This window comes from Haliotis asinina, chromosome 15 (genome assembly GCF_037392515.1).
Source record: "Haliotis asinina isolate JCU_RB_2024 chromosome 15, JCU_Hal_asi_v2, whole genome shotgun sequence".
In the NCBI taxonomy this organism is placed as follows: domain Eukaryota; kingdom Metazoa; phylum Mollusca; class Gastropoda; order Lepetellida; family Haliotidae; genus Haliotis; species Haliotis asinina.
This window is the reverse complement of record NC_090294.1, coordinates 37,369,630-37,385,596: the sequence shown is the minus strand read 5'-3', so window position 1 is coordinate 37,385,596 and position 15,967 is coordinate 37,369,630. Positions and strand designations below refer to the sequence as shown.

The window sequence follows — 15,967 nt, the reverse complement described above, 5'->3', positions numbered from 1 at the left end:
AGGAACCGTTCGTAATCTGTGGCTAGGAAGATGATAGTGGGGTGGTGGGGTGGAGGGAATAAGGAGTAGCGTGTACAATGTGAATGACTTTATAAAATCACCCCAAACCCACACCTCACACACACCACTAACCCCACACCCCTAGTCATAAACTAATTATGAACGGTCCCTAATTAAGTGATATGGCTTGAATATTGCATAACATCTCTCCCTGTTAGTTTGATGGTAGACTGTCGCTTAGTCTTCTAATACATATCGGTTTGACAGAAAGAAATAGATCCGTTTAATTTGCCTCAATGAGATGGGTGGAGATTCTGAACCTGGAGCATTGTAAACTTGCCTCATTTATGACTTTTAACGCTGCAGAGGGGCTAGGGTTGGGGTGAGGGTTGCTGACGAGAAAACAATAATACAGTTCAGGGACAGTGAGACTAGTTTGATTGATGTGGTCTTACATGCAAATTGCCCCCGAGAACAGAATCAGTGTCTGCTAAGTTCCAACCCATGATTTCGTGCAGTTATTTCTAAAGTTGCTATTTCTATCAAAATCGTGACGTAGAATGATGTGATGCAATTATTCACATCGTCCTCAGCAGAATCTTTTGTGTGTTTATTTGTACGCCGCGCTATTCCACTATTCCGACCGTCGGTCAAACAATCGACTGGGATTCAGACAGTGGTTGATAACGTGAGCATCGGTGTGTGAAATAGTCTGCATCAACCAAATAAGTCTGTCCCTAAGATGTCGTTATCAAAGTCGAATCCCACGACATGCATGGGTTTGGAACATCATTATCTTTAGGGGAATTCCATCCCAATTCTTCGGATTGTTCCTTCCTTTTAGTTTCGTCCGATCTTATGAATATGAAATATGAAAATGAAAACATCAAAGAGTAACCAGTTGTTTGCGAAAAGATTAACCTTCACGTTTTCTCACATTTTGAGTTCGTTTGTTTTGAACGATCAATTCCGCAGGCAGTCGGCGTCTTGAATTAAATTAATCTTTAAGACCTCAACACCATATCGACATCATCTGTAAAAAAACAAAAACGTTCTGTCTTTTTTGCCTCGCAGTTTCCAATCAGTGTATAACTCATTATGGACCTGCTTTTAAGACTAAATGGTGGATTTTCTTAAAACGAACATAAATGTAGCTTATATCTTTAAAATATATTTTAAAATCTATTAAAAAACAGAACAAATCTTAACTTCGAGATCTGATCTAGACTTGCAAACATATTCTTGACTTCATTCGGATTCCTTTCTTAATTTATTCTCGGCGGGTGAGTGTGATTTTACGCCGCTTTTATCAATATTCCGACCGCATGGTCTTTACACATTGTACCCATGCGGGGAATCGAACCCAGGTGTATTGCATGACGAGCTAACGTACTAGTTTATCCCCATCGCCCGCGTAAGAGAAAGGATATTTGCATCAACTGAATATAGAGTAAGCACTTACAACCTAAAAAATATGACTTAAAGGTCACATACAACAAAACATTCAAACATAACTGAAACAAAATTATCACCTATTCCTGACATATAATACGCATTACTGATTATGAAAAAAACACCAAAATACACAAAATTATAAGCGTGCAATCACAAATCAAAAGTGCAATATTTGGGTCTACTACGCTCGAAACGAATGACCCGGGATATTGAACCCAGTCAGAGCCGTTGGGTGTGCACTCAAAGGTAACGGAATCTTTTCCTTGGCGGGCTCCTTTGTCGATACACTCAGCCGGCACTCTGTCTATGTCGTAAAAGCCCGACAGGTGTTAATTTACTTTGTTTTGCATGTGACCTTTAACAATATGTAACATGTTCACACAGTGCAATGCGTAATGAATAGTGTAACGCATCTTTTCAGATGTATAGGTCAAATGAAAATTCACATTAAATGTTCTTTTACAAAATGAGGACAATTTTCGACCCGGACCGGTCAGAACTATCACCAACTGCACATTGGCGCAGGTTTTTTAACAGTTGTTACAACCCATAATGTCACGCTTTGGTTCCTGCAGATACTGCTGTATTGACTAAAGGAATCGCATCCACGCATGGCTTGGAAGGCCGATTATTGCCTGCAGATATGAATCCTCTCATTTAAAATGGTGACGGGGCCAGTTAGGTTATCTGGTTTAGGTTTAGGAGTGTACTCACTCACGCACTCACGCACTCATGCACTCACGCACACACGCATTTAAGCTCTCACTCGATGTGAGGTAAAGGGTGCAATGTAATGGCGACAGGGTTATTTTACAAGCGTCCGTCTGACACATCGCGATATCGCAGACCTAGGTTCGATCGACGCATGGGCACCAGGTAAAACCAACAGTCCTTCTATCGTTCATTGGTATTGATGGAATATTATTTTACCTATCAGTGCTTTACCATATGAATTTAATATGTACATGAGTGTGCATTGGTTCCCCCACCCTTTCCTGTCTGTGCTTTCATTAGAAGTAAACATATTTAGTGTCTGTTACGGTTTCCACTGCCTATGTTTAGCAGGGCGCAAGGCTCTGCCCTAGTAAGTTGTGCCCCCTGTCCATCTTTTAATGAGATTATAGATATTAACACTGCGTGATGTTTATTTTCTATTTCAAGTTGAAGTTAAGTGATGTAAATGACTGAGTCCTGAAGAATCATCTTAATGAATGACTTAACATACTACGTGCATGCCCTTTTTGGGATATGGGTGTCCGTTTTTAAATTCAGGCACCGGGTCCTTTTGGGATTCTTAGGAAAAGACTTTGTGTAGGTTCGTCAAAACCTTCGCGGTTCGTGGATTTGTGAAACATGAATTTTGACTCTGTACTATTGGAATTCTATTTGAATGGTGGCAGATATATAGGGTATTAACGACATGATCGGGCAAATACAACATGGGGACTAACATCAAACAGAATCACATCCATTCGCCGACCATCACACCCGACCACAACCCTCCTTCTAACCCCCGTGCGCGTACTGTCACATTTGCTGTAGAGTTGTGGGCATATGTAGATAGCCTACGGTTCGTAGTTTGGGGCAGATCAAAATGTTGTGTCGTGCGCAGCACCGTCCACGTCAACGTCCTAACAGGGTTGTCCTGTTGCTGTTCGTGAATCAGTTCTTAGATTTTCAACATACATCCAGACTTCGAGTTACAGACATTCTCGCGTGATTTTATAAATGCTTATTCTTCAACACATAGATATTAATAAGCAAATTCAGTCCATTCTATTTATTTGCACCATCAAGTTTTATCACTGTGCTAAATAATTGTGGTTGTATACACGCGGAAGACTGGCAGTGCTAGTTCGAGAGAAGTAAGCCATCTACCTGCCGCCATGTTGGCATGCTGGGAAAGCACGTCACCAGCATCACCTCAGGTACAGCGTGTTTCGAAGCTGTTCGCCTCGACGTTTCCATATTCGATTGTAGGCAATTAGTATAAGGGATAATAGATCTTCTAAGGGTCTATCTAAGGGTCTAATAGGTCTATCATAAGCTAAAATGAGTGCATATGCCCCAATATATATTACTAACAAAAGGTATTGGAACACCCTAATATTTGGTAGTCTATAAACGTCTACATGCGTACAGTGCTATGTAAAATATTCTTGAAGTTTTATGGTATTCGATGTCTAAAAATAGATCAGATGATCGATCTACAAAACGTTCGTAGCACTACACTACTGGCTAAAAGTTGATTTGTAAGCCTGTGATAGAGTGTTGTGGTACGACAGGTCGTAACGTAACACTTTGTGGAGCGACACTCGGATGTGGTTTTAGTCCTCACGAACATGTCACTGAGTTATTGCATTAGTTTACTCATTACGAGCATCTGAGATTATCAGTAATCAGATCAGGTTCAAACACCTGGTGTCGTCGAATTTTACCATAATTCATAAACACATCGTACATTCAGAATCGAAAAATGGATTACGGAGATATGTTATGAAAAACATACACATGGCCCCCCACAATCAAATGTCGATAATCAGGTCATGTAGGGTGAATACGTGAATACACACACACACACACACACACACACACACACACACACACACACACACACACACACACACACATATATATATATATATATATATATATATATATATATATGTCATACCAATCTATTTATCTGAAATCACTTCTCCCTGAAGATACACGATTGAACCATGTAGGAGAAGAGATGCATTGTGTTATTATTTAATCTCACACTGAGATTGTCGATCCACATCCTCAGTCAATATAACTATACTGACGTGCAAAAGAAAGTAGACATGTGATTGTTAGAGAATATTTCCTTCCCAAAAACGTTTTTACCCGACGATGCGTCACATTTCTGCTCACACAGACTATACAACAGTTCACAGGTTTTGTATACTGAAGGTTGATTAACTAAACTGATAAGCTTAAACGTACACAACCGAATTATTTCCAAGACGACAAAGTAAATATTTTGGTAAGAGGCATATGGCTGTGACTTACAAGCCACAAAGATTTACTGCATCTTTCCAAAGCACAATATATATGGTTTACATTGCTGTAAGAGGACTGTGATAATTTGCATTGATGCAAATGCAATTCTTGAATCGGACATAAATTTTATACGCGGAATCCAGAAATATCACGGTGAGGGTACCAAAATGGGCTTCACAAATTGAACTCATGTGGGGAATCGAACCCGGGTCTTCGGCGTGACGGGCGGACGCTGTAACCACGGCTGTAACCCCCAACACTTACAGGATGATGTACTTGTACGTCACAATCAAAACTCTTTACATACCCGTCGTTGATGTCTGAAAAACAATCCCAAATCACCAGCTGTTCACTCTTTTTCATATATCAAAAGATATATGTATCTCAAGCAAGTGACGTCATATGAAATATCATGAAACGTAAGGTGATCCCACCAGGATCCTGGGCCTCCGATAAGGTGATCGTAAGTGACATTGATACCTTCGGTGCAGTGTTAAAGAATTGGCATTGAGGTTAACCTTTGTGAATGTTACCTCGTGAAAGGCTCAGTTCTTCAAAGCGACCATAGCGTTATGAATATGTTGAGCCTGTGGTAAAGGGTAAACGTATGTTAAAGTGTTGAAGATAACATTATCTTTGTGCTAAGATTGCATTGTGGAACGGGCTCTAAAACCTCTTCTTAGTTTTCAGACGCAGTAAACCCTTTCCCCGTGTTTACTGTCCTGGAAGTGTAACCTTCACGATAACAGTGCTGCGTAGGTGGCCTGTTAACAATAAATTTAAATCTTCAGTTAAATGTGTGCTGATATATTCAAGATAGCAGACAGCCTGGGAATCTGCACGTGTGTGTCCAGATTCTACTAAATAACCTCTAATCCCAATGCTGTTTGCCAAGGTTGTAGAGAAATAAGTCCACATTAAAAACATCTTCAGTAAGAAAGTTCTTTTCCAGTAAAAGCGGTTTTAGTTGTACTCATTCGACAAGACTGATTAAAATCACTCACGAAGAAATCATATATAATCATATATAATTTTCTAAATTATAACGGTGTTCGTACCTGCGCGGAACGTCGCACGTATTCCAATAAAGAAGTTCACTATCCACAAAACGTTGTTTTCCTGCATCTTCACCTTCACAGCTTCTAAAATGCCTCTCAAAGAAGTTTTAAGTGTTTGTTTGATGTTTTAGACGACATCAAAATAACCACGGTGTGATCACGGATTAAATACCTAACCTGCCCTTTCATATGTAGTAAACACAGTTGTTAGTGTTTCAGTGTGTCCGTATCTCATCCACAGTTAATTACCAGTAACAAGATATCGTATAATCTTACAACGTTGGTACCACTTCCATCATGGAGGCCATTCAGACCAACAAGGGTGGTTTGAAGTTGGTCATGTGTGCACCAAACGGTCAACTCGAAAAGACAAGGTTGCATGCAAATGTGGACACAAGTCCAGAATGAAAATGGGACTTTTTCCGATAACCTTGTTTACCTAGGCACATTCAGAACTTTCTTAACGGTACTTTTTTTTATCGAGGATGTTTTTACCGGACACCTTTGACAAGACCGAGGTGTGATGTACAAAGAGAACATAGTAAATCATAATAATGTGTCTTGACCTGCAGCCTCGGTATGTCCCTCGCTCCTACGTAAGTTCTGTACTTACTATGTTTAGATTTTGACAGGTTTGAAGACCTACCACTTTACTGGGGTTCCTTTTCAATTTGAAATTGTTTGTATCTGCCAAAATTTTACGTTTTCAAAGACTAAGTGTTAATCTCATGCAGTGCTTGGTGTATGGACGTGTAAAGGTGAAGAGCGTATTCAATAGTGATTGTTTTAATCATGAAACGAATGTCCTTTGAATCTCTCCGTGTGTAGTGTGTTTAAGATGACATTTGAATGTGTGTTACACTCATTAAGTGTTTGTCATCTCCAGCCTATAGATAGACAAGAAAAAACTTTAAAACATATTTGTCAATAAGTGTGTAATATAATTTACGACATAGTAAAATCTGGATCCTTAAGTAATGGCCATTGCAATATGGGTAGCTTTACTAAGAATACTTAGAATGTCTTAATAAACATAGAAGAAAAGTCAAGACAACCTTGTATTTTGCTACTATGCTAACACAAGAGCAGTTTTGACACATTAGAACATTAATTCCCGGAGCAGCAGCGAAAATCGAGATAAAGCAAATTTCACGTCGGATTGGAACTTCTTGTGAGTGGGAAATACTGAAGACAATCAGGACAGCACAATAAAAATGAACTATTCAGAGGATCTAAGATTTTAATCACCTCGGTATTCCTCCAAACAATCAAGGGACATTGCCATCAGTCGTTCATCCATACTTCCTAATACAAGGAATGTTGCACTACTTCCCAGCTATAGGTGCTGGAGAGCCCCCAAAGGGACCAGGGGGAGTCAGCGGGGGCGGGGTGGCTGGCATGGTAAGCCCTGGGCCTGACGTCGCGCTTCCATCTGAATTAACACAAGATCAAATTGATGATAAAATCGTTTACAAAAACTTTGAATGTATCCATAAACCATAGTAGAGTTGTGTTAGGGTGTGATGTTATGAGGTAGTGAGTGAGGATGGTTTTACATCGCGTTAGCGATATTCCAGCACTATCAAGTCGGGAGACACTAGAAAAGGGCTTCACATACTGTGCCCATATGGAGAATCGAAATAGGGTATTCAGTGTGACCAGCGAAAGATTTGACCACTGGGCTATCCCACCACCCTTATCGCTATGAAGTAATTGATCGATCTCGCTGTCCATAACATGAATGATTGTTAAAATTGTTTTTGATCAATTGATCAAAAAAGTCATCACTGTAGCCTTAAGTCATTTTCAAAAGGAAGGGGTTCCACTCCCACCCGTCACCCCACCCTTGGATCCGCCCTTGCTACATTTTTTAAAATCTCGTTTCCGTAATTTCTGATTACAAAAACTTTAAATGGAAAATGAAAGTTACCGCTGCAAAGACCGCAGTATTTTGCACAGTTGGACCGAATCCATAGGGTGAACTTGGGATCCTTGCAGGTTGTCGCTTTGTCGTAGGCCGCACATCCGGGATTAGCGTCAGCACATACTGGGGGAGGTGTCGGGGCGCCTGAAACACGTCATGAAAATAGCTGATTTACGATCATAAAAATACACGTGAACAGTTTAAGGATTTTCGCCGAGAAGTGAGGAGCGGTATTTAGCAATATGCCAGCAATATCACTGGGCGGGGCGACGGCAATGTGCTTCACACATTGTTCACACTCCGGAAATCGATTCCAGGCTTTCGGTGTGACGAGCGGACGCTTTTACCACTTGGCTTATATATGATAATGAGAACGAGTACAATTCATAGAAAGTATTAGCAATCTTTAACTCTCCAGATCTGTCAAACCTCACTAACGTTCACTAACAATACAGTCACAATATTTTAGCTATTTTTGCTTTCTTTTCTCTATCCCTTTGTGTTTAATGCCATTGCGCAGCTTACGAGAGAGCGATAGCTTCCAAGTAATTCTATGAAATTCAATCCGATCCCTAGGTTTACTTTTAGAATATAACTTTAAATATTTATTTATTTACGTTTTCCGCAGATGTTTTAGAATTTTATAAGTATTGATCTATAATCAAAGAACAGAGATTATTCAGTAAGTGTTAAGAAATTCAAAACATGGGACCCGTGAAGGTCCCGGGGTAGAATAGGCCTTCAGCAACCCATGCTTGCCATAAAAGGTGACTATGCTTGTCGTAAGAGGCGACTAACGGGATCGAGTGGTCAGACTAGCTGACTTGGTTGACACATGTCATCGGTTCCCCATTGCGCAGATCGATGCTCATGTTGTTGATCACTGGATTGTCTGGTCCAGACTCGATTATTTACAGACCGTCGCCATATAACTGGAATATTGCTAAGTGCGACGTAAAACTAAACTCACTCACTCACTCAAAACATGGAAAAAGAAACAAAAGACAGGAAAAACAAAAATCATTAGACCGAGTTGCGTTCTAGTCCAGTGCATTTTGTTACGAAACTACAATTATTAAGGTGTAAATGTGACATCGACACTATATTCATTCATCAAGTGGGTGAGTGAGTGAGCACACTGTCAGTATCACTGCGGCGGACACCAAGAATGGTCTTTCACTACTGGGCTACCCCATCGCGCCCATGTTTGTCTTATGGGCAGAAGATTTCGGAGGAAATGCTACTTAAAAGAAGTTTTCATGGAACTGTTATAACTCACCTGACACACTGCCTATTCCAGGATTTAAACTGATGAACCTGAATTTCACTACACACATACATACACACATACACACGCGAACGGCACGCGCACATCCTGCATCTGATATCATGCATCTTTGCATGTATTTCTTGGGAAGCGGTAACGTAAGTTCGATGACAGATGTAAAAAACACCACAAAGAATACATTCGCCTGGTCAATTTATATTTCGTTATTCGAATAAAATACTGAGGTCCCACCTTTGCAGATTCCGCAGAAGGCCATGCAGTTTTCCTTTGCCCATCCCGGATATAGTGTACACGAGTCCTTCTTGTACGCCTGACAGTCTATCTTGTCCTTGCACACTGAAATACAGTCGGGATAAAACGAACACACTTTTCGGAATTCGTAATTAAGAATACCGTTAAGACTATTGGGGTAAGTCTTGAAATGTGGATGTTATGTACTGTTAAATAGACACTTCGTCATATCCGAGTATTTATCTTGACATTCGTCATATCCAGGTAGGCAAATGGGTTCTCCTTTAATACAATGCGATAATAATGAGAATGCGAGAATGATCGGATCGAAACGGACGTCAGAACATTGCAAATGATTTAAATAGGACCTACATACAAGGAGTCGAGGTAGTCCAGCTATGAAAGTATACTCCCCACTGAATATTCACCCCCAGACTTATGTTCACACCCAGATGACCTTGAGCATTCGTTACAGGGAGAATGATGGACCATTCCACAACAGCACTTTCAAGACTCATTTGGTCAATGCAAAATCGTGTAATAACTTGCATTTGTGCTCATGATGGTCATAAGCGTTGCTGAACAGTGCTGCACTGTCCAACACTGACTTGGACCTTAATGTAAACATCTTGCTCCATCAACGCAGTACATTTTTCAAGGGTACATGCTCTTGATAATTTGTACGTGTTTTATTGCTCAATACCATTTCATTTTGTTAATCGACTGTACATATGTTTCACATTTATATTGCACCATTCCACGATTTGCAATTCCAATAAATGAGAGTGTATCTACATATATCTGTTTAATTTTTGTGAGGAGTATACATACGACAAATATAACTTACATGCTGGGGGGACTGTTGTTTGCAAGGCGTCCTTTGCAGCTAGAGCCGCAGCTGAAAAACAACCAACAACCAGTCTAGTAAACTTTCATGCCCCATACATAAACACAATATACTTGATAGCTTGTTTTCATCCAAAGTTTAACTTATCATAATAATAGCTGTTTTCCTTTCTTTTCTTTCCTTCTTCTTTTCCTGGTAATGGACTGGTTATATCATTCAAACATTGTATTCAGACACGATTTCCAAATCAAAGAGAAAATACGCTATGAATATCCATTATGTTTTACAGGATCTAAAACAAGCATTATAGCTAGAAATGCTTTAGGGAAGAAATAGACATTATTATCACAAGGCTCACAAAATAATTACAGTCGGTTTGACATTATACTACATATATATCACGACTCAGAAAACATCGTTTCAATCTCTTTGACATTGAAGTAAACACACCACAAGGCCCAAAACATATCATTTCAATCCACTTGGCATTGTCACTTGCGGGCAGTATCTCCATATGCTTCTTACATCAAATCAACTATATATACATTGAAGGGGGAGAACCTCATCGTCCTTGGTCCAAAAGTGGCACTCTGCTTTTCTCGTACTGCGGATAACTCGACGTTTAAAGTGTTGACATGTCGTCGAGTTGTCGGGGTTATTTGGCTCTCACCTGAACAACGTCGACAGTAGTAGCGACACTGAGTCTCGGCCCAGTGGCTGAACTGGGGGTTGTTGCAAGTGGCGGTGTCGTAGCTGGCACAGTTGGGGTCCACGTCTTCACAGGGCAGATCAGCTAGAAAAGATGGACATTCAACAGCTTCTATATTAAGCCTGTTACAGTACGTTTGACATATAATTATTTGATAGTATGGCAGTCGCTGAATGCGGCTTGAAACTAAACTCACTCACTCAGTATTAGATATGAAAACAGCCGCAATGAAAGTTTAGGTAAAATATTGTCTCACTTTCTCGTCTAAACCAGTGTGAACATGTTTTCATACACATCTGTTCAATATCTGTACACACAATGCCTTTGCCAGCGTATGACGTCATGTATACTAAAATGTGGAAAACATCACCATCGAATAACCCCTTGTGTTTTTTCTTCTTGAACAGCCTTCAAATTTTGGTGTATACTTTTGATGTGTGCCAGATTTCTTGAATACAATATTCACCACGACAGACCTGATAACTATCAATTTCATCTGGAAAATGGTGTCATCTTCCAGCACAAGCGATAAAACTAACTGTGCCTCTCACAAGCTTATACCTGTTCGACAGTATATATGTATATGTTACTGTCAGACTGTGTAATTAGTCATTTCATAAAATGACTGAAATCTCTAGTCATTTCACGTAATGACTGAAATTTGGCCACGGGAGATACACTATTTGACTGAAATGGTTGTTCGTTGGTGATGTTTCATATATGACAAAACAAATTATACATATTACATTTTATATTTCATATACGTGTAATCAGATAACAATCATTATTCATGGTCCATACACTGACGGGCAGGTCTTGGTTCATACAGCTATTACGTGTTACAACAGTTTACGCTATTATGGCAACGACGGTTGCAACTCATTTTGTTTCTAAAACACTTGCACCTATTTGTCTAGCACCTTTTAAGTCCTGAGAAGCCACAAATGACAAAATCCTGCCCACCAGATATGGATGATATGGAAACTGCTTCTCCTAAGAGACACACATGTCTTTGTCTGTGATTGCCAAAATACGTTCAGGGCAAATCACAAACTAAATACGGCAGTAGTGCCCTTTCCGAATACCACTCATGGTAGCAACTGTGTAAATGTCATTCCGTAAATGGCTTTGTGTAAATGCAAATGTTTCCGTCTGTTATCACGCCCAATATATTTCGCGGATCTCCTCAACCACGATCAACCACAGGTTGGCACAGCTACATTATCACCAGGTTCCCCTTCATTTCCTCCATTACCTTGGCAGTAAACTCGGAACCGTTGTCAGATGGAAGGACGACAGGTGCGCCTATGAGAAGGAAAATGTCAACCAGCTGACACGCTGCTTCTGCTGCTTTCTTTGATGCCAAGGATGAAGAAGGTTTTGGCATACCATAACCCACTTCGAACTACCATGGCTCATGGACTGCATGTCAATGAGGTCCCCTTGTCCTCTGGATGGAAATTCACTGGTAAAAATAGATTTGACTACCACGGCCTTGGTCATCGGTCTCTTTCTCTTTTTCTGGCACTCTTGGCACGGTGATTTAAAAAGCTCATCTCTGTCAAGCAAGATCTTGGCATATTTAACGCTCATTTGTTTCGTCATGCTTTCTCGACCACCGTGTCCTGCAGCCACATGCACTCTCTTTATGACATGAAAGGTATCTTCAGTTCTCACGAAGTACACAGGTGTGTCATTTGAGGTCTGAGGTGGCTTCGTTAAGGTAGTACTCATGACGTTGATTCACCAGCATGTCTAACCAAAGAACCTCTTCTTCCAAAGTGAAGTACTCTTCTCTGGGAGTCATGTACTTCGGGCACTTGGCGTGTCTCCCTTGCAGTTCAGTAAGAAACTATTGCTAGTACTGTGTTGTCCATAATGAAAGTTGGCTGCAAATGTATGCTGATGGCAGTGTTTGTACATTTTATATGATTCAGTTGGTGTTTCAGGGGATGTTTTCATAACTACCTATTCATACCACTTGAATCTTCTCCAGGAAAGAATTAATCCCTGAGATGCCAAATAAAGGAAAGCAGATAAGGATGTTGATACCTTTGTTGCTTAAGACTACCCTGCTTGTGAACTCACTGTAAGATTAAGCTAATTAGAATATTTTCATAACAATAAATAAACCTCAAAACTAGTTAAGACACGCATTATCACCAACGAACCATTTCAGTCAGATAGTGTAACTGCCAGGACCAAATTTCAGTTGTTTCATGAAATGACTAGAGATTTCAATCATTTCATCAACTGACTGACCAAAACAATCATTTCACGAACTGACAGTTTCAGTCATTTCACAAAATGACTGATTACACAGTCTGATTGTAACATATATACCATTTTCTGTGAAAAAGTAGTTTCTTAAATTTTCCCGAATAGATTATAGCTATGATAATTTATAAATGCCCTCTTATATTTGATAAGATTTGCTTCGAAAACCCCACTCGTAGGTTAATCACAAACACATATGCTTCTTTAGTTGAGTGAGAGTGACTTTTGTTTTAGGCCACAGTCAGTACTATTATAACATAAAAGTCGAAGGGACCAGGCTAAACATGATCATAAGCAATAATCCAAGGTATCTGGCGTTTAGTGAATCACCGACTCAGTGTCGTCTTTATAGCCAGGGGATAAGGTACAATGCGCTTTTGTTCAAAGTGATCTTAGCACGAATGCGATTCTAGCTCCTACACAAAAACACTGACTTGACAATCTAAAGTTGCCTTGTACAAAGGCATCCAGTAGCCTTTCCTAACAGACTCTCGTGGGGTCTCTCGAGCATGTTACGAAACTGGTTTTTGTAAGTGAAGTCTACCCGACAGCGTGCGACATGGTTTCCAATTGTTGCTAGCCAGTCGGAGTAGCTACGCCTGAAAGTTACTGGTAAACAAAATAATTCACAAGACCGAAATCTGAATGCAGAAAGTAATCACTATGAAAAGATTACAATGTGTATGAGAAAAGGATACGGGTCATTATGAACATTTTCATTAGACCATAATCTTGTATGATTTAAAAGTGTGTTATGAACAGATATATGTTCAACATGATCCCATTTAAAGTTACAAGCCAATCGGGCCATTGATTTACTGTCCCAACTGCATTTTTACATGACACGGGCTAGCGGGCTAGTGGCTGTATCGCACACTCCTACCTTTACAGAACTTGCAGTAGCTGTTGCAGTTCTCCTTGGCCCACTCGACATACGTTGTACAGGAGGTTTGGCCATACGATGCGCAGTTGGGGAGTTTGTCCCCACAGGCTAGATATAATAGACAGAACCAAGTCAATTCGGGAAGACCCATTCACCGTAAACGCATAACTTCAAGTCAACAGCCAGTTTCGAGTATCTGAGAAATGGATTATTAAGGCAAAAGGCAAAAGGCCATAGTTGGCATTTGAATGGTGAAAATACAATGAATAGATCACTGGTAATTGTTAATTGTGTGTTCTTGAATTGACCCTCCCATTTCAAGTCGCAAGCGTCCGAACATTCGTTACTACTCGCCTCTTTCCGTCGCCTACGGCTTGCCGGATTGCCACGAGTAGGTGTAAATGGCGCCAGTGATCAACTGAGATATGATGACATCATGTATCAACCAAATCAACAGGGACACCCTACCTGTTAAAGAGTTTCACACAGAAGATCCGGGTTCGATTCCCTACATGGGAACAATGTTTGAATCCCATTTCCTGTGTCCCCCTAGTGATACTTCTGGAATTTTGCAAAATCGGCCTAAACCTTATCTCAATCACTCATTCAGCGAGGAGTAGACAACCCGGACTGCTTGGGACAAATTAATGTGACATTTGAGGACTTGTAAATATGAAAGATCAGAGTATAACTGATTATTATTATCTCTATTATTGGTGCACTGTAATCAGATTCCCCTGTTTTTAACATTTATAAGCGGATCACTAAAACTGAGTAGAGAGAAAAGGCGTTCGCGAAAAAGAGTTACGTATGTGTGGTCTCCATGTCGCAAGGATGGTCTGACACAAACATTAGTCGTGACCCAGGAACATTTCACACAAACACAAAATCCCATTATCATTATTACCAAGGATAATCCATGGGCCACGCTGAATGTGAAGAGCTAGAAAGTTGATACCCATGCGACCTATCATACCGGGTACCCTTTTACTGCTTTTTACACAGTTTCTCAATGACGTCAGGAAATATAGCATGAACAATACATGAATTACAATTACTTTAAAATGACGAATCACCCTAAAAAAGAGATACATACCTTCCCCTTCATCATACCAACTTCTAAAAATTTCACTTAACGAAACTGAAGCCACCAGAAAAAGGCGTACAAAACAAAAATAAGTATGAAATAAAAATAGATCTTATGTAGCAATAGAAATATCACTATGCACACATTTTGGTTAACAATATGTGCATGGATGTACTAGGCTGTGCAGCATTAGCTTGTTTGTTATTTATTGTAATCATACCATCATCATTATCACTCTAATATTCAGAGTAACTGCACCAATACTTACGTTCAGTAGTGGATACTTGTCCTCGGACAAAGCCAACAAAAAACAGAATTACAAGACAATACATTTGTACAAGAAGAATTTCTCGCGACCACAATAGTCTTCGTCAAAATAGAGATTAACAGGTGGAGGTCGAGTCTTTATCTAATTTTCTTTCGCGAAAACTTGCGTGGAAGATTAAAAGTTAACTAGGACAAGAGTTCAGATAAGAAAACGGGACTGAATCAAGAAAGCTGGTCTAATAATGATTTAGATGTTGTATAAACTACCACGCAAAGGAAACTTATTATTTTTAAAATAATTGTATCAATAACGAAAACGCTGTAACAGAAATGAAATCATTCGTCAATCCGCAGCTTGGTCCGACAACAACGCAGCTGTCCGAAAACTTCGTATGAATCGTGCATTTTACAAAACGTGAAAAACGTACTGCTTAACAAGTATTAGATGAGCCAGCTCAGTGAACGCGTTTGTGACAAGCAGGCGGGGCAAGTAATCTTGACGAATACACTTGGTTGCCATCGGTAAATTGGCGATTAAGCACGTGCAATACATGCTGACCGTGGCTTGAAATCATGGATGAGGTTTCATGGTATGGGGTGGCGTTTGTGACCAGAGAACGAACAGAACTGGTTATCATCCGAGGAGATAGGAATGCTCAGCGATACAGCAACGTTGAATGATAAACTGGTGGTGCCTTTTATTCGACAACAGCACAGAGGAGTCATTTTGTGGCACAACTAGAAGTCTCACACGCCAGACATGTTCGAGAATACGTGCACAACTCAACGTTTTGTCTTGGTCAGCGCGTTCTTCAGACATGAACCCTATTGAACATATCTGGGGTCATCTTGGTCGTCAGCTGAGACAGCGTGTACCATCTCCAGCGAACCGACAAGAACTTGAACAGAGTCGT

The 15,967-nt window shown here is 40.2% G+C and overlaps 1 protein-coding gene across 1 annotated transcript; it reads right to left on the bottom strand.

The window, feature by feature from the left end:
* Window positions 1–6,766: 6,766 nt before the first annotated feature.
* On the bottom strand, window positions 6,767–15,967 carry LOC137265654 (uncharacterized). The gene is made up of 7 exons (XM_067801087.1): window positions 15,055–15,967; window positions 13,700–13,807; window positions 10,501–10,623; window positions 9,831–9,881; window positions 8,984–9,088; window positions 7,471–7,608; window positions 6,767–6,972 (listed from the first exon to the last, which is right to left on the bottom strand). The coding sequence occupies exons 1-7, from the start codon at window positions 15,116–15,118 to the stop codon at window positions 6,866–6,868; spliced, it is 696 nt and encodes a 231-aa protein (XP_067657188.1). The 5' UTR covers window positions 15,119–15,967; the 3' UTR covers window positions 6,767–6,865.